Here is a 21,603-nt window from a genome sequence, read left to right on the forward strand (position 1 = left end):
AGCAGAAAGCAGAAAGCAGAAAGCAGAACGCAGAAAGCAGAAATGGCTAAAACAGAACAGCAAAACAACAAAATCCGATAGGAGAAGGATCTCCATCGCCGGGAGAGAAACAGAGACAGACAGAGACAGAGACAGAGAGAGAGACAGAGAGAAAGAGAGGATCTCTATGAGCTTTTTTTGTAACGCCTTTCCCTTTGCTTTTCTTTTTCCTTTTACCTCAACTAACTCTGGTCAATCGCCATAGCTACCACTGCTCTCTCCCGCATGTGCAGCCCATTACTCTTTTGTAAACCTTTTACTTTCATTTCCTCAGAATATCTCTGCATACTTCTTTTACCATTTTCTCTGTCTCTCTTTTTGTTGTCGTTGTTGTCGTTGTTGTCTGTCCTCTGTTTTCTGTGTCTCCTCTCCTCTATTTCTTTCCTCATTGCACGATCTCATCGATGCCTACCAATAAATAATAAATCAGTAAGCTTGCTTTATTGTCTTCTCTTCTTTTATACTCTAATGCAACCACACAGAAAACGCAGATCTATCGTCTCTTCTTTACAGTCACATTCTGCAGATTACATCCTATTTGCAGCTTTCAGGGCGTAAACGTTGGGGGAAGGAGGGGCCACCATTACATTAGCTCTGTATTGGATGCCATTGTGCATAGATCAAATCTTGGTCTTTTCATCTCTTACATTTATCCATAGAGAATAGTCTATGCATTTCTAACCACAGAGCCAGTTACTGCAGACTTAACTCATGAATAGATCTCACCTCATTGTACAAACTCAGCTAATTTATACGCATTCATGTAGCTAATAACTGAGGTAAATAGGTTACGGAATTTATTCCACAGCTAATTAGCCTCTCATTCTGTAAACCGGTTCTCACTTCATAATCTTTGGCATTCTGTGACATGCCCATGAAATCACTCCTCTTAGATCTTCTTTATATATCTGATATTAGCTTTCTTTTCAGGTGGGTCCTTCATCATGTTAAGCTGGGGATTAAACGGATGATGTGAGAGATCCAATGTGCGAGACCTTTCAACTGCATTTCAGTATAGAAGAAGACTACGCCTAAAACAAATGGATTAGATCTTACAATTGCAGTCTTATAAAGAAGAAGATCATACATAGAAAACAGGTGGAGTGGATCTATCCGGAAATACATATATATACACACACACACACACACAGACGAATGGCGAGTAAGCTGTCTCCTGCTACCCCGAGGTCTAAACTTCAAAGAGGATCATCAGGGTTAGAGCCAGAGAGAACCCCTCCTTCGACAAAGAGTGTCGGTAGCATGTTTGGTGAGAATAGCCCTAAATCCTCATCAGATCGAAGGTCTCCACGCCCCATTCTCAATGCCGAGGTTTGTTAAAGTCACTTAGACATCTTCTCTGTATCGTCTCTATTGTATTGGTGTATTTGCCTTCATTTTTTGTGACCAAACAAATGATTTTATGAGAAGAGAAGAACATTTTTTATATTAAGCTTTGATCTCGTTCTCATTGAAATCGATCTCTTTGCAAACAATGTAGAAAAGAACCCCTCTGAGTAGAGGAGCGGAGCTGCACCAAGTGCAAGAAGAGCTTGCCAAGACGAAAGAGCAAATGGCTTTAATGGAAAAATCTAAGGCCAATGTGCTTCAAGACTTAGCTCGATCAAAGAGACAAATTGAAGATTTGTCTGCAAAACTACAAGAAGTGAATGAAGTGTCGAAGTCTGATAAATTAAGAGCTGAGGAGATAGAGCATGTGAGCTTCAAAGCAGTTGAAGATTGGCAAACAGAGCTACAAAGCATGAAAGAAAGGTATGACATAGCTATGCAAGATTTGCATGCCAACAAGCAAGCTATGGAGAGCTTGAAACATGAGCTTAATGTTTGCATTGAGGCTAAAGATGAAGCTGTGAGATTGGCTGGAGAGGCCATGAATGCAGCCGAATTGACAGCCAAAAGAGTGGAGGAGCTTTCGGCTGAGTTGTTAGCTTCTCGAGGTTCGATTATATCCGAGAATGGATTGTCGAAAATGGATGATTTGATGCATGATCTCTCATGTGATGCTCGAGATATTCATTCTTTGGAAAGTGATTCGATTCTACTTGATATTAATGATACTGATCTGCACAGATCGGATCAGGAAACTGTCCTGGAAAGTTCTGATGCATATAAAAAAGTTGAGATGCAGTTGAAGGATGCAAAAGCAACCATCCAAGATCTAGCACTAGAGCTTGATTCTGTGAAAGGTGAATGCACCTCCTCTAGTGCTAAATTGAAGAATGCTATTGAGGAAGTTTCAGTGGCAAGATCTGAGGCAGAGACGTTGAAACATGAGCTTGCCAAAGCTCAAGCTTTTGAATCAGAGCTCAAAGATGCAAAATCTGCTTTAGAAAAGAAGCAGATTGAACTTGATGAGGCGAAATCCCCTCTCACAAAAGTAGTAGAAGACTCTGGTATTTTACAATCTGAACTAGCTATCCTGAAAAAGGAACTTGATTTAGCTCAAAGCTTTGAAGCTCAACTCAAGGACACAAATTCTACCTTAGAAAAGCTTCAGTCTGAGCTTTTGGCTTCAAGAGAATTGGAAAATAGCTCTCAATCTCGAATCCATGAGCTAACTTCAATGTTAGTATGCCTTCAAACCGAACTTTCTAGTTCTAATGAAGCTGAGAAAGAATCTAAATTGCAACTTATAGACATGAGGGCTATGATGAAGAAGATGAAGGAGGAACTTGAAGCAGTCGAAGATGCAGAGGAACATGCCCTTAAAGCAGTTCAAAATGGTCATGATCCTAGCTATGGTACTACCAATGGCGATGTAGAGGAAGCTAAGAGAACTGAATCTACAGCTGTTGCTTCATTAGCCTTTCAGCTTGAGGAAGCACAGGAAAACCTGGTAAGGATGGCTTCTCAACTTGAGGAAACCAAAAAGAACTTGGTTGAGGTAACTTCTCAACTTGAGGAAAGACAGAGTAACTTTATCAAGGTGACTTCTCAACTTGAGGAAACACAGGAGAACTTTGTCAAGGTGACTTCTCAGCTTGAGGAACTACAGAAGAATGTTGTCATTGAATCACAAGAGAATTTGATCAAGGAATTGCGTGAGAAGTTGGTCAAGGTGACCTCTGAACTTGAGGAAACACAGGAGAACTTGGTCAAGGTGACTTCTGAGCTCGAGGAAAAACAGAGTGATTTGGTCAAAGTGGCCAGTCAACTTGAGGAAAAACAGGAAGACTTGGTCAAAATGAGTTCTCAGTTGGAGGGATCACAGGAAAACTTGGTCAAGGTGACTTCTCAACTTGAGGGAACACAGAGAGACTTGATCAAAGTGACTGCTCAGTTTGAGAGAACAGAGGAGAGCTTGCTTGAGGTAACTTCTCAGCTTGAGCAAAAACAAGGGGATTTGGTGAAGGTGACTGGTCATCTTGAGGGAGCACAGGAGAACTTGATGAAGGTGACTTCTCAACTTGAGGAAACAAAGGACAACTTGGTCAAGGTGAGGCAAGAGGGGGCAGGTCTTGTCTCACACGCGGAGTCACTCCAAGCGAATTTAGAGAGAAACCAACAGCAACTCACAGTTTTGAAAGAGAATGAAACTTGTTTGAAATTGGAGCTTGAAACTTTGACTCTCGAGCTCAGGAAGGTAACAGAGAGTAAACAAACCGAAGTAGATGATTTGAAAGTTAAATTAGTAGGGCTTGCTTCGGCTATGGCATCCTTGGAAGCGGAATGTGAAAGACAGAAAATAGATCTCCTTTCATTTGCAGAAAAAGAGTCAATAGCATCTACAAAGACTGCTGAACTTATGGCAGATCTCGAAATCACCCGAAAAGAGGTAGCAGAGCTTGAAAGAAATGAGTCAATATCAGCAGCAAAGCGGAGTGAACTAGAAGTGGAATTGAAAAATAGCGTCAATGAGCTCTCCATTACTAAAGGGAGAGAGCTTGAGCTACTCGCTCAGGTCCAAATTCTGTCCACTGAGTTAGGAACAAGCCAAACAGAGGCGAAAACTAGTAAAATAGAGCTTTTGGCAGTGAAGGAAAGAGAGAGAGAGATGGATTCCAAGATTACTGTGTTGAAGGAGGAGCTACATAACTGTCAGCAAGAGCTTTCAGAGGTGAGAGAAAGAGAAGCGAAGATGAGCCGTAGAGTGGATGTTATGGCTACTGAACTTGAGAGCAGTCGTAAAGAACTCTCAAATGCTGAGGAAAAACAGTTGATTACAGACTCTAGAGTTACTGCATTGCTAGAAGAGCTTGAAGGCAAAGGATGGGAAGCTTTGGAAGTGAGAAATAGAGCTGATTCAGCAGAAGCAAAAGTTGCTGCCTTGTCGTTAGATCTAGAGAAAGCTCAGTCTCAACTGATAGAGGTAAAAGAAAGAGAGTCTAGTATGAGTGATAAAGCTTCAGCTTTAAGTATCACTGTAGCTTCACTGGTGAAATCCAACGAAGAAAAAGCTCTTGAGCTTGAGGAGAGAGTAGTAGCTTCAAAATCAGAGGTCGTTCAACTAAATGCTGAGCTGGAAAGGGTTCAAACACAGCTTGAAGAAGCCATGGCTATTGCTAAACAAGTAAAGGAAGAAGCAGACACTCTTAGAGCTTCCTTAGAGTTAACAATTGCCGAGAGAGACCATGCGAAAATGAAAGAAGAGGAGGTGAATGCTCGGAATAAGGAAGATGTGGTATCTGCATGTGCTGAAGCTGAAACTGCAAGAGAGGAAGCTCGTAAAGCGATGGAAAAATCTCATTTGAGCGATTTAGAGGTTCATAGAAGAACAGAGGAAGTAAGAGCTTTGAAAGAAAGTCTGCAATTGGCTGAAAATGCAATGGAAACAATCAGAGAGGCACTGAAGACCGCTCAATTAGAGGGAGAAAGGAAGGGTGAAGAATTGGAGAAGGAAAGAAGAGAAGCTGAGGAGGCTAGAAAGCAAGTAGATGTTTTGAAAGTAGAAATGGCCAATGAGAAGGAGCAAGCTATAGTCGCAGCCAATGAAACTCGGGTGGCTCTGAAGGAGGTTGAAAAACTTAAGGAAGAAGTGAGTAGAATCAAAATCGATGAAGAAGAGGCCATTGGTGCCTGTAAAGCTACACAAGATAAACTTCAAGATGCATTGCTAGAGCTTGCAACGCTAAAACTTGGTACTACGCCAATACAAGATGATTCAAGTAAGCAGCAAAAACTAGAGTTATTAGATGATCTCAAGAGAAAGCTGCGTGAGGCTGAAGAAGCATTAGCCAAATCTGAAGAAGCATTAACCAAGTCTGAAGCATCAAATTCAAGCGCCGAGAGACTGCAAAGAGAGATAGAGGCCTTAAAATTGGATAAGGAAGCTAGTGACCGATCTCTAATTGAGGTGCATCAGCTTCTTGCTGAAACTGAGAAGGCTAAAGCAAACATGGAAGCAGAGATACAAAGGCTCCTAGATGATAGCAAGCAATGGCAAATGGCAAAAGATGCTGTAGACATTGACATGGTCCAGGTGCCCATTTCCGAGTGCCGAGAAGACAAACCTCAACCGGATTGTGTGGAAGAGGTAGTTGATATAACCACAATATCTTCGTCTAATGGTGACCACCATACTGGGGACATGGTGAATGGTAATTCGCCCTCTGCAAGTGCTATTATGGAGGGCATAGAGACTAAAGATGATGATAAACTGGATATAAGAAGACTAGAACTTGCAAGCTCATCATTGAAGAAGGAAGACGTGGTTGAGAGGGATCAATATGGACATGGTAAAGATGAAATGGCCTCTTCTCAAGAGGACCTAGCCTCTAATACCTCCTTGCCCATCAAGAAGAAGAAGAAGACTCTGTTTCTTAGGCTTGGCACCCTCTTGGAGAAAAAGAAGCATTCTCAGACTCCTTGAACTTTTACCCTAAACCCGAACCCTACAATTTTAAACCCAAACCCTAAATTTGAACCCTGAATCCCAATCCTAATCCTAAAGCCCTAACTCTACAATCCTGAAAAATCGATGTTGCAACTTTTTTTGAGATGCCATTCATATAGCGCATGGATGAACAAACAGAAAACTTGTATGCAGTATTATTTCATGCTTTACTAAATGTGCTTCATAGCTATGGTGACAAGGAGTACATACGTATATACTTATATATGTATGTATGCATGTATATTTATTTATTTTTGCTATCTTTATTTTCCATTGATTTTTTAGAGTTGTGTTTTTTCTGAGTTTGCAAATGCACTCTAAGGTAAGCACAACATCAGTCTCCATGGAAGTGTAATTGAGTTGTGAAGTTTCTCACTGCATAAATTAGATTTGTTTAATAAGGCCCAAAAAACTTTGACAATACCTGACTCTATACTAGTGCTTGAATGGGGTCGTTGAATGGTGTTTCAGGAAATGAAGAAAAATCTCTACCCTAGGGTGCTTGGGTAAATTAATTGAAACTCAAATAAGGACTATGTCGAATTGAGGTACTAAAACTGTTTTTGTCAACATGATGGGATGCATCTTTCTGTGATGCTTATTGACAGAATATGGCATTTGGGGTTCACTCTGATTTTAGAATGCCTACTAATGGAACAATTATTTCCCAACGATAGGCGGACTTTTGACAAGGTGGAGTGGTTGTACTCTAGACTGAAGTATTTAGTTAAGCTGCCAGCTAGAAACTGTAAAGAAGGAATACCTTACCATTGATTTTACTTCACAATATTTGTTTAATCATGATTCAGTCAATAGTCTCGAGACATGTTTGTTTGATGATTTGAAGGGGGCGAAGAAACTCTCTTTCTCTTTGGTTGCATTTGCTTTAAATGCAATAGTTTGTGTGAAACTTGTTGCCACTTCAACTTAAGGGGTGGTCACAGCCAAGTGGAGCAATGCAATGGATTCCGGATCCATCATACACAAGTTCAATCAAGAAATGGTCTGAAAATCCATAATTGCTCATGAAATGGAATAGTTTAATAGAGGAAGACATGACATAAATTTATTAAACATTTATGTTAATATGGGTATAGAACATTGTGGGTGAATCTCTCCTCTTTAACAATGGGTCATTCTAAGATGGGAATCCCAAAATCATCACTTGGTTCTCATGTTATCCTTGGTGACCATAAGCCAATGGCTAGGTCGGTGGCTTCACAACTAATTTTTGGAAGGAAGATGCTCCATTGGTGACAACGGAATTGTTAATTGATTTCAAATGTTTTCTATTAAAGTATGAAGATTGGCATGAGACAATATTTCGATTGACTTCAACACTTTTACATAAAGGTATTACAATGATGTAGGTGTGACTCTTTATAACAAACCTTTAGATCTCCAATTGTCTATAAAAAAAAAGACATTATGTGCAACACGCAACTTCTAATGTGTTGCTACCCTTTTTTAGTTTACAATTTTTTTGCATGGTTGTCAAGTTACAAATATATCTAGTATAGCAATATGCATACAAAGTGATACTCGACTCATAATGTTTGTAGGTTCTTGATGAGAGATGCAAAGACATTACATATATAGCATGTTGCATAACTATGATAGTATGTCTTATTTGCAAAGGTATCAAAGGAATGTTCATATAGGTAACATGTTCACTTTGTTGGAAAACACGAGTATCTAGTTACATTTAGCATACAATCCAATTAAGTAAAAACGCAATTGTTTTTTTGGCTTCAAAGATAACTTTTATTGCAAATATTCAAATTAAGCTCCTGAGAGTAATAGATTTATGTCGTAAATGTTAGAGTGATAGTAGTAACAAGACATTCCACACTAAAGCACAATGTGGGAGCATTTCCCATCACATCCATGAGTTGAATCTAAAGTGTTGGATCTTCTGATAAGTAAAAGAATGGCTTCCACTTTCTAAAGCCCAAGGGTTAGAAATGATTATAGTGTTTCTATGTTATGTGTGTTCACTCATGACTAGTGGAGGACAATCAAAACAATTTTTGTGTTTGTGAATAAAGCTTTTGAGCTTCAATGCATGAATGTAGCGCATCACTCCATTGTAAATTCTACTTGTCATCTAGTGATTCGTACACCATCCATGATGTCTACGATGAGTTTTAGGACTATTTTGAGCAACAATAGACAAGCGTGGGCATTTATTGATTTTGCATGGACTACATTTAGTTAATGTAAGAATTACACGCGTATATCAAAATGCTCATGGGGAGAGACCATTCGTAAGCTTTGTTATTCTATTATTTATATTGTCAATCTACCTAGCACCTACCTAGAAAAAGGACATTCATAAGAGACGAAATTATGTCAATAATTTATCTTAGTTGTTCCTAAACCATATCGTCGAGAGAGGTAGCATTGAACTTTGCCTTTGGTTATTATATTATGTAAAAGTGTCATTACATTGTGCATCATCATTTGGACAAAAGAAGTCTTCCTATGGGCATAAAGGAATGCCCATCGAAATTGTATTGTAAAGAGGCATCAAATATCAATATTTCATATATGACTTCCTGTATTTGAAACATTTGTTGCATATCATATATAATGACCTATAAATACAAAAAAATGTTATGGATCCTTTCTTATCTAGTCCTTTCAGAAAACTACACAGAGAAACACCTTGACTTCCTATAAGCTATTGTCGTGGCTTTAGGTTGTTAATAAACAGATGTTAATGTTTTTGCTCAACACAAAATCTCAAGACATACAATGATTTATTATTTGTAGGTTCTACTCATGTAATGTGTAAAGTGAACACTCCAACGCATTAGTGAAGTTGTAGGAGAGAGAGACAATTGTAGCATATTTACTTATTTTGTATTTATTTCTTGTTTGTCGTATTGGTATTTATGAGTCTATTGTTTTGACCAATTATCTTACAATTATGATTTAGGGATTTAACGAGTGAGGGTAGATTCACTGCGATACAATGTATTGAAATTATTCAATGGCTAGTATTTAGTTGTTGTCTATCAAACTAAAACGTGTCTTATCCCTCTTGTACATGTAAGCTATGCAAGTAGTCATTGTAGTATTAGTTGAATTTGGTCCCAATCAATAGTCAAAATGGTTAGTTCAAAGGCAAGAGGTTGATCGTTATGATACAATAAGTTGTTTGTAACAACCACTTGACTACTCAATATATTATTGGCACACAAAAGATACAAAAAAATTGTACATAGGTCTCCATCGTTTGTCCATATCACCAAATGAGTTCAATTGAGATAATAGATGGGTCAACAACTACCACCATTATAATTTGTAGCTATTCTTTACAATGTATTGACGTTTCAATAATTTAACAAGCTCATTCTAATGCGTGTTTACAATAAAACATATGATCCTTGTTCCATTCAAACATGCAACTCTTTTTGTTTGGTTGTATACCCAAAGTTCCTCACATGCTGTCACATTTACATGAGCAACTAGGAGCTAAGTCTAGACATGCATGCATGAGAGAGTTTTGGGTAGTGTTAGAGCTAGCTACTAATGTAAGCATATGATAAAGATAATATAGATAGAAAAATAAGAGAGGAGAGAGAAAGAAGGTTGTCGATCCACCTGACCACCCCTGAGCGAAGGGATCGAGACGGACTCGAGCCTCGATCAACGTCCCATACCACTGTCGTGGTGTCGAGTTGTACCTGGTGTTGACGCGCTCACTACAAAGAGTTGACCCACCACAAGGATGGAGTCTCGACGTAGTCGATAAGGTATCAAATGAGGGTAGCTAGGCCTCGTATTTATAGCCAAACCTAAGGCCCCCAAGCAAGTTCACACTTGGCCTAATGGGTTGTCCCAATCCCAAGGATTAAAAGTAATCCTTCCTTTCTTTACACTCTTGTTTAACCCTCACATTCTATCCACATGTATAGAATACTATGGTCAAATTATATGGTCATACCCATAACATACTCCCCCTCTTTAAAACATTGCACTTTTGCAATGGAAAGTTAGGGAAGTTAGTTCTAAGAGTATTTTCACATTCCCATGTGGCATCTTTAATAGACTTATCCATCCATTTAATTTTAAATTCTCAAATTATTTTATAACGTAAATGTTTTGTTTTAACATCGAGAATTCTTTATGGTACATGTGGTTTAGAAGATAATTCTTCAGAAGTAAGCAAAGTTATAGTTGTAATTGCATTGTCTCTAGAACCAACAAGTTCTTTTAGACGACTAACATGAAAAACTGGATGGATTTCAATGCCATTGGGAAGAGCGAGGCGATAGGTTGATGAACCAATGCGTTTGAGATTGTAAAAGGTCCACAAAACCAAGGGGCTAACTTAGCGCACTTACCCGTAGACAATGTCTTAGAATTGTGAGGTACACGTAAAAATACCTTCTGTCTAGGGTTGAATACATGATGTTGCCTATTATGATCGGCATAAAAATGCGCTCTATCTTGAGCTGTTTTTATATTATCTCGTGCAATATGCAACATATCTTGCATATCTCGAAGAAAGTTTTGCGTACTTTGCAACTCATCATGATGTATATTAACATTAATCGGGGCTTGTGGCTGAAAACCATACATCAACATAAAAGGACTATATCGCGTCGATGTATGCTTGGAGCTGTTATAAGCAAACTCCAAAATTGGGAGATAACATTCCCATTTTGTTGGTTTTGCACCAACGTATGCTTGAAGCATGTCCTCAATCATTTGATTTACTCGTTCTATTTGTCCATCAGATTGAGGATGATCCGTGGAGCTCATGCTCAATGTAGTTTCTAACTTCTTAAAGACTTGCGTCCAAAAGTCGTTAGTAAACTTTAGATCTCGATCACTCATGGTATCCATCGGTAACCCATAAAAATGAAATAACTCATCAATGAATTGGTAAACCAATTCAGGAGCTATTATTGTGGTTTTCGTAGCAATGAACCTAGCCATTTTAGTTAGTCTATCAAACACAACCTAGATGGCATCATGACCATTTTGGGTGTGAGGAAGGCTAACAATAAAATCCACGGAATCTATACTATCCCACTTATTGTTGGGAAATTCTAAGGGTTGTAAAAGTCTGGCGGCTTTAAGTCGCTTGACTTTGTTAACCTGACACTGGTGATATTTTGTCACATAGTTATGTATGTCATGACACATCTTAGGCCAATAGAATTGAGTGGAGATGAGAACGAGTGTAGGATGTATTCCAGGGTGCCTTGTTGAGGGTGCATCATGGCACTGAAAGAGAATTCTCTTTTTGACCTCAGGCAAATCTGGAATACAAACCTTCCCATTACAGTAGATCAGGCCGTTTGCAATGTGGAAGGGTAGTGAGCGCGTCAGTACCAAGTACGACTAGATGTAGTCGATAAGGTATCAAATGAGGGTAGCTAGGCCTCATATTTATAGCCAGACCTAAGCCCCCCCCAGGCAAGTTCACACTTGGCCTAAGTTGTCCCAATCCCAAGGATTAAAAGTAATCCTTCCCTTCTTTACACTCTCATTTGACCCTCACACTCTATCCACGTGTATAGAATACTACGATAAAACTTACCACGGGATATTATATGGTCATGCTTGTAACAAGTAGGATGTATGTAGTGAGTGGATGGACACATAAGTAATATACATCAATTAACACCCATAAAATCAATGATTATTTCGCCTTCAAAATGGATCAAGAGATGTAGACAATGTGTACAAGCAACAAAATTTTGTTTAATTCTTATAATGTATTGAGCGAGCTACTGGCATCGAGTGGTGAATAACATTGCTATATAAGCACACACTTTGGAGGTGATGGTGGTGGGGTGTCGAGCGCTTGAAAGGCTTTGGGTAAAGGCCAACCCTATGAAGACTGTTGTGTAGTGTGGTGAACTTGCTAATTTATTGAAATATCAATTACATTGCAACGAACAACCTGCAATTTATAATGTTGGCAACTGTCCACCCATCTATTATCTTAGTCAAGCCCATTTCGTGACACAGACAAATGATGGAGGCCTACATACACTAAGGGATTGATAAAGCCATGGTTTATTTTATATCCTTAGTGTGCCTAGGCAGACAGATGATGAGAACAATTGGAGACGCTTCGCATTTGTGGGATTTGAACGAGGAGCAGTCAACCCAAGTGTGAAACCAAACGTGCTGTTCTTCTTCTATCATTCTACCACCCATTGGCAACTGTCCACACATCTATTATCTCAGTTGAGCCCATTTGGTGATATGGACAAATAATGGAGGCCTATGTACACAAAGGCATGGTTTGTTTTGTATCCTTAATGTGCCAAGGCCAGGCAGAGTACAATGGGAGACGGCTCGCATTCGGGGGATCGATCAAGGAGCAGCGAGCCCAAGTGCGAAACCGGACATGCTCTTAAAACTTCTTCTTCTTCGATCATTCTTCAATCATTCTACCCATTCATTCATTCATTCATTCCCACACCAAAATCTATAGCAGCAAAATTTAGAACACACCAGAAAGTATAGTATGTATGTATCACAATCCTCTGCACTAGGGTTTTAGGGTTTCACTCTACAGTAGCTGCATCAGTCATAGAAGTAGAGGATTGTGATAGGGTTTTAGGGTTTCACTCGACGACGACGACTGAGGGCTGAGGACAACTTGAAGGAAAGAAAGGATGATCGCTGCCGTGTGCTGGGTCCCCCGAGGCGCTGCCAAACCTGTTCCCCAATCCGTCGATCCTCCCTCTGCTCAAGAGATCCAAGACCTTCTGCTTCAGCATCAGTTGGAGGAAGAGGATGGAGACGAAGAAGGAGAAGCGACTGCAGACATAGCCTCCACGTACTCTTTCTTTCCACAATTTTTTTAATTTTTTAATTTTGCTGAATTTAATGTGTTTCAACATGTTGGCGTTCCTTCTTCTTGAATGCTGTCTTTTTCATCGGTGAACATAGATGTGTTATATATAGATAATTAATATGGAGTAACTTTTGTTTTCAATATACCATTTTCTGTTTCTTATGATGATTTTGCTTCTTCTATAATAATACCTCTCAGCCATATACCTCACTTCTTGAAGTCATTTGCATCATCTCATCAGTCTAACATTCTTCCTGTTCAATATGTCAAGAAATTCGAAAGCTTTAGATGGTTTGTCAAGTGCTGTCTGTAATAGGCTATAGAAGGTCCAAGAAACTTCCAGTTTGAGAAATCAATTTGAGCTTCACCTCATTGTTATGATGGGAAAAATGCGTAAATAGCGAAGTACAAATAACCCACCTGAAGGCATGTTATCTCTACCCAATTCATCTATCATATTTGAAGTGTAACTATGTTAATTATCCAATCAAAACTTGTGCACAGTACAAACAACCCACCTGGAGGCATTTTACCTCTACCTAATTCATCTAACATATTTGAAGTCTAACTATGTTAATTATTCAATCAAAGCTTGTGCACAACAATCTTTGCTGAATCCGCTTAAAACTTGAGATCAAACCACTGACGATGCTCTAGCCCTTCAAATGTCAGTCAGAGAGATATGGGTTAATTTATCTGGTAGAAGAATAAAGAATAGCACTATGATCAGAATAATGAATAGAATCACATCCCTGAATGTGGAAGGACAGCTGGATGCAAGTGCAAAAGGTTATTGTTCACCAAGTTGTCTGGTTTGGAGCTACAGGAGCGTGTACTCTTATCTATATGTATACATATTTGCTATTATAGATCTTCTAAAGATATGGAAGTCCACGTTTTTACCACCTTAAGCCATAACCTCAACTATATAACGCACATATGAAAAGCCTAAGTTTGCTGCCAACAAACATGCATCAACATATATCTGCATGTTTGTTCCAAAAATATGGAAACATTTTATGGTTAAGGATAATTTACCCCAATTCAGACTCAAATGCAAAGCAGAGGAGTAGGAATAATATATCACGATGCATAGAGTTCCGTGTTTTAGATAATATAAATATTTGATGGGATAGTTTTAATGAGTAGTAGAAAAGATATTCCTTTTTGTAGGATCTTGAAGTTAAGTTTTTCGAGCATGAATGATAATCACTAGTTTCCATTGATTTGTAAATTCAGTTGAAAAGTGATTGAAATCTTGTAGTCATTGTCTAATGGCCTTCCGACTGTGATGATGCCCTTCTCAAACTATTGAACCAGTGGAGATGAATATAGTATGGTGGCTGAAGAAGAGAATCCTGTGTCGACTGCATTAGCTGCTGCACGTGCTCTTGGAGGGAATGTAAAACCTGATGCACGACTAGATGGACTTGCTGCTGGTCTTGCTGAGCTGGATATGGATAACTATGATAACGAGGATGAAAGTAAATTGCTTCATCATAAATAATGTCTTTCTGTATTATGTAGAATGTTGTGATAGTTATTTGTTCTTGCAGGTATTGAGTTATTTGGAAATGGGGGACTAGGTGGTGCCTATTATCAAACCAATGATGAAGACCCTTATCTTACAAATAAAGATGTAATATAATGATGCATTTTTTCTTTCTGATATCAACCTCTGTTAATCTGTCTCGTCTTATTTCATAAATTACTAAACATTCATGAGATTTTGAGGTTCTGCTTTCAATTCAAAAAATTATTGAACAAATTGGAGGGTTTGTTTGATTCATAAAACAGTGGTATACCAAATACGTTCATCTTATAAATTACATTATCAAATAGACATATAAACGTTGAAATAATTTTATGTTATAAACATTTAAGGATTTTTGTTAGAGCAACCCCACATTGTTCAACTTGTGATTATCAAATAGAAGTATATATTTTTTAGTATAACTTGTTATTATTGGTGTGTTTTCTTGAACTTGTAATGATGTGATTTGACTCTTAGAAATGTCCGAGTTAAATTTATATTTTGCTAAATGTGGTGTAAAAAATATATGCATGTTGACTCCATTTCAGAGTGAAGATGAGGAAGAAATAGAGGATATGACAATAAATCCAACGGATTTAATCTTGTTGACAGCTCGGAATGAGGACGATGTTAGCCACCTTGAGGTGTGTCAATGTAACCAAATTCTTTAGTGGTAGATGTATAGGCATTGGGATCTAATAATGCTGGATTTAGATGTGGGTTTATGAAGATACAACAGAAGACGGTACAGAAAACATGTATGTTCATCATGATATAATGTTACCAGCTTTTCCGTTGACTGTATCTTGGCTTGATTGTGATCCTAGAGGAGGTGAAAAGGGTAATATTCTTTCTTTTTGAGGTCCTACCATTGGGGGTATAAAATGCTGACTACTGATCACGGTATCTCCTTACGTACAGGAAATTATGTTGCTGTGGGCACCATGCAACCAAGTATTGAGATATGGGACCTTGATATAGTACGTAAGTTCTTTTTACATAGTATGATATTTCTTTTAGTTTTTGTGTGGAATCTTGTCTATAGGAAGGCTAGAACAATCAGGAATTTGATTAAAGAAGTATCTCCAAGTGTTTATAAAGAACATCTAGAAGAATATCAAATATTTCTCTGGAAATTATGGAAATTTACAATTCAGTTCATTTGTATCCAAGGAAGGTTTGTCCTGTGAGACAAACACTAAAAAAGACAAGCTATCTTCTTTTTGCTGGCAAGTTAAGTAGCTGAATATGGTGATTGTGTTCCCTTGACAGTTGGATGCCGTGGAGCCAGTTGTGGTGCTTGGGGGATATAAAGAACCATCTGCAAGGAAAAGCAAAGGAAAGAAGAAAAAGAGCAAGGTTCTTGTCTAAAATTAAAAACACTGATTCTAATGTACTTTGCTTGTGAGAAGATAAATCCAATGAACAATGACGAGTAATGCTATTGTAAACACATATATGATATCAGAATAATTACGTTTGACATGGATATTATGGTTTTATTTCTTGGAGATATTCATGTAAAGTGAGTGCAACTGAGAAAATTATGCATTTTATATCTCTGACAAAATTACAGTACCAATGAAGACTGCAGATCATCACCACAAGAAGGTTTCCGTCCTGTTGTCAACAGCTTATAGGACTCGGACATGGTTGATATAACAGTAGATCTTCAAGAGATACCCATATCAATACAGGGGACTAATCTTAGCACACATTTAAAAATACTTGGTAAGGTTCCATGGTTAATGAATAAACCAAAACCTATCACTACAAGAAGGCTTCCATCCATTGTTAGCAGCTCGGCCAGAACCAAATGCAGTTAAGCATTAAGATTGTGAATAATTTGCAGCCAGCTGTACATTTCTTTTAAGGCATGAACCCTTTTTATGCAATAACATCTTTAGAACTTCAGAGGAAACAAAAACTAAGCACTCAGGTTGAACATCAAAGATGGAACAATGAGCTATGACCTTTCAGAGTTGTCCCGATTGTGTTCCTTCCTGATTTCAATGTAATTTATTTCTTAATCCGAAGTGTCATAAATAGAGTATGAGACTACGTGGTGTATGATAGCACAAATAAAATTGGCTCTAGACAAGTTCTGAAAGGAACTCAAGCTAATTTCTTTTTTATCTGAAGTTTGGTTATTACGATACAGCTGTCTCAACACAAAAACAAGGGCATTACATGGAATGTGTGTCCACTGTTAGTGATGTTTTGAAATAGCAATAGATTGAGCCTTGAGCTAAAAAAGAAAACCTACTAATCAACTTACACATACCTTAGGTTCAGTCATGCAAGGGGGTGCCCAATTATGTTTATTTTGGGGTATCTAACCAACTGTCTTGAGCAATCTGGAAAATGCATATGCATTGTAAATATTGGTTGATAGTCTAAATGAATTTGCACATACACTTTTCAAGTAATGGAACTGTGGACATTGTTATTCAATGATGCATTCTTTCACAGACAAATTTATTAATGTTTCATTCCTTTCTTGAATTTGAGCAGGCACCAAAATTGTTGGAAGGCAGCCATTCAGATGCTGTTCTTGGTTTAGCATGGAATAATGAATACAGGTGAGTATGGTCCTTTTCATCTTTATGGGAGCTACATCTTACTCCTAGAAAATTTGATGTAAGGACGTCTATATTGCAGGAATGTCTTAGCAAGTGCAAGTGCCGATACTTCCATCAAAATATGGGATATTGTAACTCAAAAATGCGAGCATACGATTACCTGTCATTCTGATAAGGTTTAATGTTAATATAAAAATGGGGCAATTTGTAATAAATTTGAGGCATCTCTTTCTAGAGCTTAAAATGAGGCTTTCAATTGGAAATCCAGATTCATTGTCTTAAAATTGTGTCTTAAAATGAGGCTTTCAATTCCAGGTATCTCATACATTGTGAATACTGTTCAGCTTTTTGAGTCTCTATGATTCTCCTCTATAGGTTCAAGCTGTAGCATGGAATATACATGAACACACAGTTTTGCTCAGTGGATCTTTTGACCGCACTGTCTCATTGGTATGTTCACTTACAAGTAAATTTTGCCCTCAACTTCATGTTTCTCTGCTGGTTTTGATACTATCCTTATACAGATGGATATGCGAGATCCAACAAACCAAGGCACCAAATGGAATGTTTCTGCAGATGTAGAATGCATTGCTTGGGATCCACACACGTCTCATTCTTTTGTGGTAAGCTCAGGAAAGAATCATCTTGTTCTATGTGATGGTGTTCACATATTTTTCTAAGATGGGAAGTTCTTTATTCTAGCCTGTTCTATTTTATTCTGATTTGATGGTGGAGAACTATTGCATGCACATGCATTAGCTCCATTAGGAGTTATAAACAATCATTATTAAAACCATAGTACGTAATATATGCATTCGGTTGCTCAAACATTGGTTTTCATACGTTGGCAAATGAATGCATATATTATCCAAACATTCATATGTTTATTTTTTCACTTACTTTTCTTTTTGCTCACAGAGTAGCAAAGTTGCAAACGTTCTGCACAGTTAAAATATGGAAATCTGTATCATCTCTTGCCATTGCTCGCATAGTATATCATATACTGCTACTCAAAAAAGCCTGAGATCTTTTCTCACTAACCACAACGTGATTGATCTTTTCTCTCGAATCCCTGTGATATTCACTTTGTGCAATCCTCTTTGATAATTAGTGTGGGGTTTATTGTTTGTTGAACACCGTGATCTTTTTCTCTAATCACTGAGATCATTATCAATGAAATTTCTGTGGTATTCCTTACTAATTGTAGTGATTTTATCTAGCAGATTACAGGTGACCTATTCTCTCTAATCACGACTAATAATTGCACTGATATTTATAACTAATCACTTTGATCTTTTTCAGCTAATCACTGAGATTTGCTTTTGCTAGTCATAGTGCTTTTCTTGCTAATATTTTCCCGTAGTCACTGTGACATTTTCCCATTAATAGTTCTGACCTTCTCTGGTTAGTCCAAGTGATATTTTCTCATCTCACAAGGTGCTCTGATATTTTTAATCACTGAGTTAACCCTAGTACTGACGAAACCCTACCGCAAGAATCATGATAACAATAGTCTCTCTCGTCCAATCCCTCCATCTCAATGCTTTTAAAGTAAAGAAATCACAAAACTTGAAATAGATGTCTGTTTTTCTCAACTTCTGAGATCTGGCCATGCTGAATTCCTCTCAGATATGGCTCCCTTTTTCTGTCTATTTTGACAAAGACAGATAAAGGAAATTTTCTTTTCTTCCCCTATTAGCTGAGAGAGAGATTTTCCTCTCGAATTATCAGAGAAAGATGCAGGGATCCAAAAGTAATTAATGAATCCAAAGTATGGTATTTACCATATTTGGAGGGTGTTTATCATACTCAAATGATTGAAACATTCTCGAATGCAAATGCATGTGTGGTACGTATGGTTCATACTATGATTAAAACTAGACCTGGGACCAATTGTATGTGAATAGTGTCGTCCTTGCATAATTTGGATACCTGAACCAGGGTTTATGGTGCCATAAGGGGCTACCCTTTTATGCATTTTGTATCCATTGTATTATCTGGACGCCAGATCCACCGTTTATGAAGATGTAAAAGGGCTCCCCACTCGTGCAACATCTATCAATTCTCTTATTTTCATCTCTTTTATTACACACTACTTACCCAAGGGTATTTGCTAGCCTCTTCTAGGCTCCTCATCAAACCAATGGGCTATGGCTGGAAATGTAAGGGGTTACCTTCTTGTGCATTTTTTATCCACTCTTGTTTTCATCTATTTTATTGCACATCCCTAACCCAATATATCTGCTAGCCCCTTTTAGGCTTGTCACCTAACCAATGAGCCGTTTGCCAGAAAGTTAGTCTCTAATCTAGGCCTTGAATTGTGAATCTTAGCTAAATTTGTTTAACTGCTTTTGTTTGTGTATGATACCTTATTCAAGCGATCTTATCTTTTTGATGTTATAGGTGAGCTTGGAAGATGGCACAGTTTGTGGATACGATGTGAGAATTGTAGCATCTATGTCAGCTTCAGGTACTCCTGGCAAGAATGATAAGCCAGTATTCATGATACATGCACATGACAAAGCAGTGTGTACAGTCTCATATAATATGACGGTTCCACATGTAAGAACGAATGTTCACTTAACTGGTTTGTACCTTTTGTATAATCCATTTTTGAAACTTAAACAAGCTTGTATACTTCTGTCATGCAGATGCTGGCTACAGGCTCTACGGATAAGATGGTAAAGCAGAACTGAGTATTAGAATATTCATGATTAGACCCAGGGTTCTGGGTCATTTTTTAATCTTCTTTTAATTGTGTTTATGCTAGGTGAAATTATGGGATATAAAAGATAACAAACCTACATGCATTTGCTCCAAAAATCCTAAAGTGGTATGCACCTTGTACTTTTGGATTTCCTTAAACCCATAGAAGTTTGATTCACCTTTTTCATTATTCTTCTTTTCCTAGGGTGCGGTTTTTACATCAGCTTTCGGCAAAGATTCACCCTTTTTGCTGGCCATTGGTGGATCCAAAGGAAATTTGAATGTCAGTTCTCTGATTGACTTAGTTCCGTTCCTTGAGTTTAAAAATATGATATGCACATTGTTGATTACATTAGTTATTGTTCTTCATAGGTTTGGGATACACTCGCAGAAACTGAAGTAACAAAGCGGTTTGGCAGGTATGCGTCGAAGAAACCTCCCTCAAAATCAGAGGACTATTGATTTAATCCTCAGTTACGAATTCTTATTACTGTTAACAGTTTTGTGGTTACTTTGCCTGACTTTCAAACTCATTGTATAAGAGCAATTTCTTTTAATACGATTTGAGTGTACAAATCATTGAGCTTTACTTTGTTTACATGTGTCCTCTTGTGACTTCTGTGAACATTCATTCAGCTTTTGAGGATTCCAATCGGATTAAATAATTAGTAGTGACATGATCAAGTTTTTGAGGATTTTTATTGTCAATCCAAAGTTTACCAAACTTCGTCTTGTTGAATATACTGATTACCATATCCCATCATTCCGAGTTCTTTTATTCTAAGACGTATCAAAGTTTTAGAGGGAATTTCAGGATTCAATATTTTACATGTAATATAAATGGAAAAATGAATGAAAGGTCAGAAGTATATACTGATGATATAAATGAAAAAAACGAATTGCTGTACATATTGGAGTTGCTGAACAAGCATATCTATGTATTGAATATGTTGAGGTCTCAAATGGTTATAATTAAAAATAGTATAAAGTAAACATCAATAAAGGATCGAAAAAAAAAAGATCAACTTTGAAATACGACAAAACATGTCATTCTGTTCAGAAGTGGAAAAGGTTAAAGAGTATTGGTATGTTTCGAAACCAACCAGAGATTGAAGATCCTGTCAGAGGTGAATGCATGGGTTTTTAAAAAAAATTCTTGAAAAGGTATTTCCGACTTGTAAAGAATGTTTCTTGTGAGCACACTTATGAAACACAACTATATGCATCTTTTTTAGTTGCTTGTATACTGCTCGTCATGTTGAGAGTTTAGAGTGGAATTTGCTTTATTGTATTTTTCATCCCCATAAGGTAAATTGTTTTCTCTTTTCATGTGGTTGTTACTGTCTGGTTTTCGGAAAGATTGATTTCCTTTATAAGCTTTGTGGTATAGTGAGCATATCATATTAAGGACAATATCTTTCCTAGCATTATATTTTCAATTGACATGTATATCAAGGATACAATGATATCACGAAAACTAGCACGAACAAGTGTTTCTTTAAGCATTGTATTGTCTTTAACATTTTAACATCTTGTATTTTAACATTTTGTTGAGGCTTCCCATTAACACTTAATTTATTCCATAATATAAGGTGATGGTTTACATGCATGCATTTTGGAAGGGTTCGTTGGCTCAATGGGTTGTGACAAATGTCCAATTTTACACAATTTTGTGGTGGCCACAAATAATGAAAGATATCATGCAAGCAAGGAATAAATTGTATTTGTTATGAGATATATTTGTTAGTGGGCATATTGTGACGATTACGATTGCTGCTATGTCACATTGGTAGAATGACTTTTTACAAAAGGTGATGATAGTTAATGGACTATGATTGGGGGCTACGAAAAAGTGGTTGTATAAGAGTGCACAAGGTAGTGACATATGTAAGGTCATAATGCATGTTAGATTTGTCTTTTAGAGGGTAAAGAAATTTGTGGTTTTTGCTTGTTGTTTTGTGGAAAACAATATATGCGTTAGATTTTGCAATAAATGAACACAAAATTCAATGCTCAATTTGAAGTCATGCCATGATGTTCCATAGTACAAGTTTTATCACTA

At 37.5% G+C, this 21,603-nt stretch overlaps 2 protein-coding genes across 3 annotated transcripts; both read left to right on the forward strand.

Moving 5' to 3' along the window:
* The first annotated feature begins 383 nt into the window (after positions 1–383).
* LOC147856425 (uncharacterized) lies at positions 384–6,174 on the forward strand. Of its 2 annotated transcripts, XM_087329433.1 has the most exons (3): positions 384–484; positions 992–1,368; positions 1,538–6,174. In XM_087329433.1, the coding sequence occupies exons 2-3, from the start codon at positions 1,195–1,197 to the stop codon at positions 5,864–5,866; spliced, it is 4,503 nt and encodes a 1,500-aa protein (XP_087185559.1). In that variant the 5' UTR covers positions 384–484; positions 992–1,194; the 3' UTR covers positions 5,867–6,174. The 2 variants fall into 2 exon arrangements, with proteins under 2 accessions (XP_087185559.1, XP_087185558.1); XM_087329432.1 differs by lacking the exon at positions 384–484 and having other exon boundaries at positions 835–1,368.
* Positions 6,175–12,480: 6,306 nt separating this feature from the next.
* On the forward strand, positions 12,481–20,130 carry LOC147856426 (uncharacterized). The gene is made up of 16 exons (XM_087329516.1): positions 12,481–12,701; positions 14,040–14,203; positions 14,276–14,358; positions 14,802–14,897; positions 14,968–15,094; positions 15,175–15,233; positions 15,526–15,612; positions 16,768–16,835; positions 16,915–17,011; positions 17,211–17,285; positions 17,360–17,458; positions 19,239–19,397; positions 19,487–19,516; positions 19,606–19,668; positions 19,747–19,824; positions 19,914–20,130. The coding sequence occupies exons 1-16, from the start codon at positions 12,538–12,540 to the stop codon at positions 20,001–20,003; spliced, it is 1,539 nt and encodes a 512-aa protein (XP_087185642.1). The 5' UTR covers positions 12,481–12,537; the 3' UTR covers positions 20,004–20,130.
* The last annotated feature ends 1,473 nt before the right edge of the window (positions 20,131–21,603 follow it).

Source organism: Azolla caroliniana, unplaced genomic scaffold (assembly GCF_043228905.1).
Source record: "Azolla caroliniana isolate FFs.n. ecotype wild unplaced genomic scaffold, voAzoCaro1.0.p SCAF_13, whole genome shotgun sequence".
NCBI classification, from domain to species: Eukaryota; Viridiplantae; Streptophyta; class Polypodiopsida; order Salviniales; family Salviniaceae; genus Azolla; species Azolla caroliniana.

Excerpts from the sequence above, each read along its gene's own strand:
- LOC147856425 (XM_087329433.1), top strand. The coding sequence starts at position 1,195 with ATGGCGAGTAAGCTGTCTCCTGCTACCCCGAGGTCTAAACTTCAAAGA. Across the intron at positions 1,369-1,537 it reads GCCCCATTCTCAATGCCGAG|AAAAGAACCCCTCTGAGTAG; the intron begins GTTTGTTAAAGT and ends CAAACAATGTAG.
- LOC147856426 (XM_087329516.1), top strand. The coding sequence starts at position 12,538 with ATGATCGCTGCCGTGTGCTGGGTCCCCCGAGGCGCTGCCAAACCTGTT. Across the intron at positions 15,095-15,174 it reads TCCTAGAGGAGGTGAAAAGG|GAAATTATGTTGCTGTGGGC; the intron begins GTAATATTCTTT and ends CCTTACGTACAG. Across the intron at positions 15,613-16,767 it reads GAAAGAAGAAAAAGAGCAAG|GCACCAAAATTGTTGGAAGG; the intron begins GTTCTTGTCTAA and ends GAATTTGAGCAG.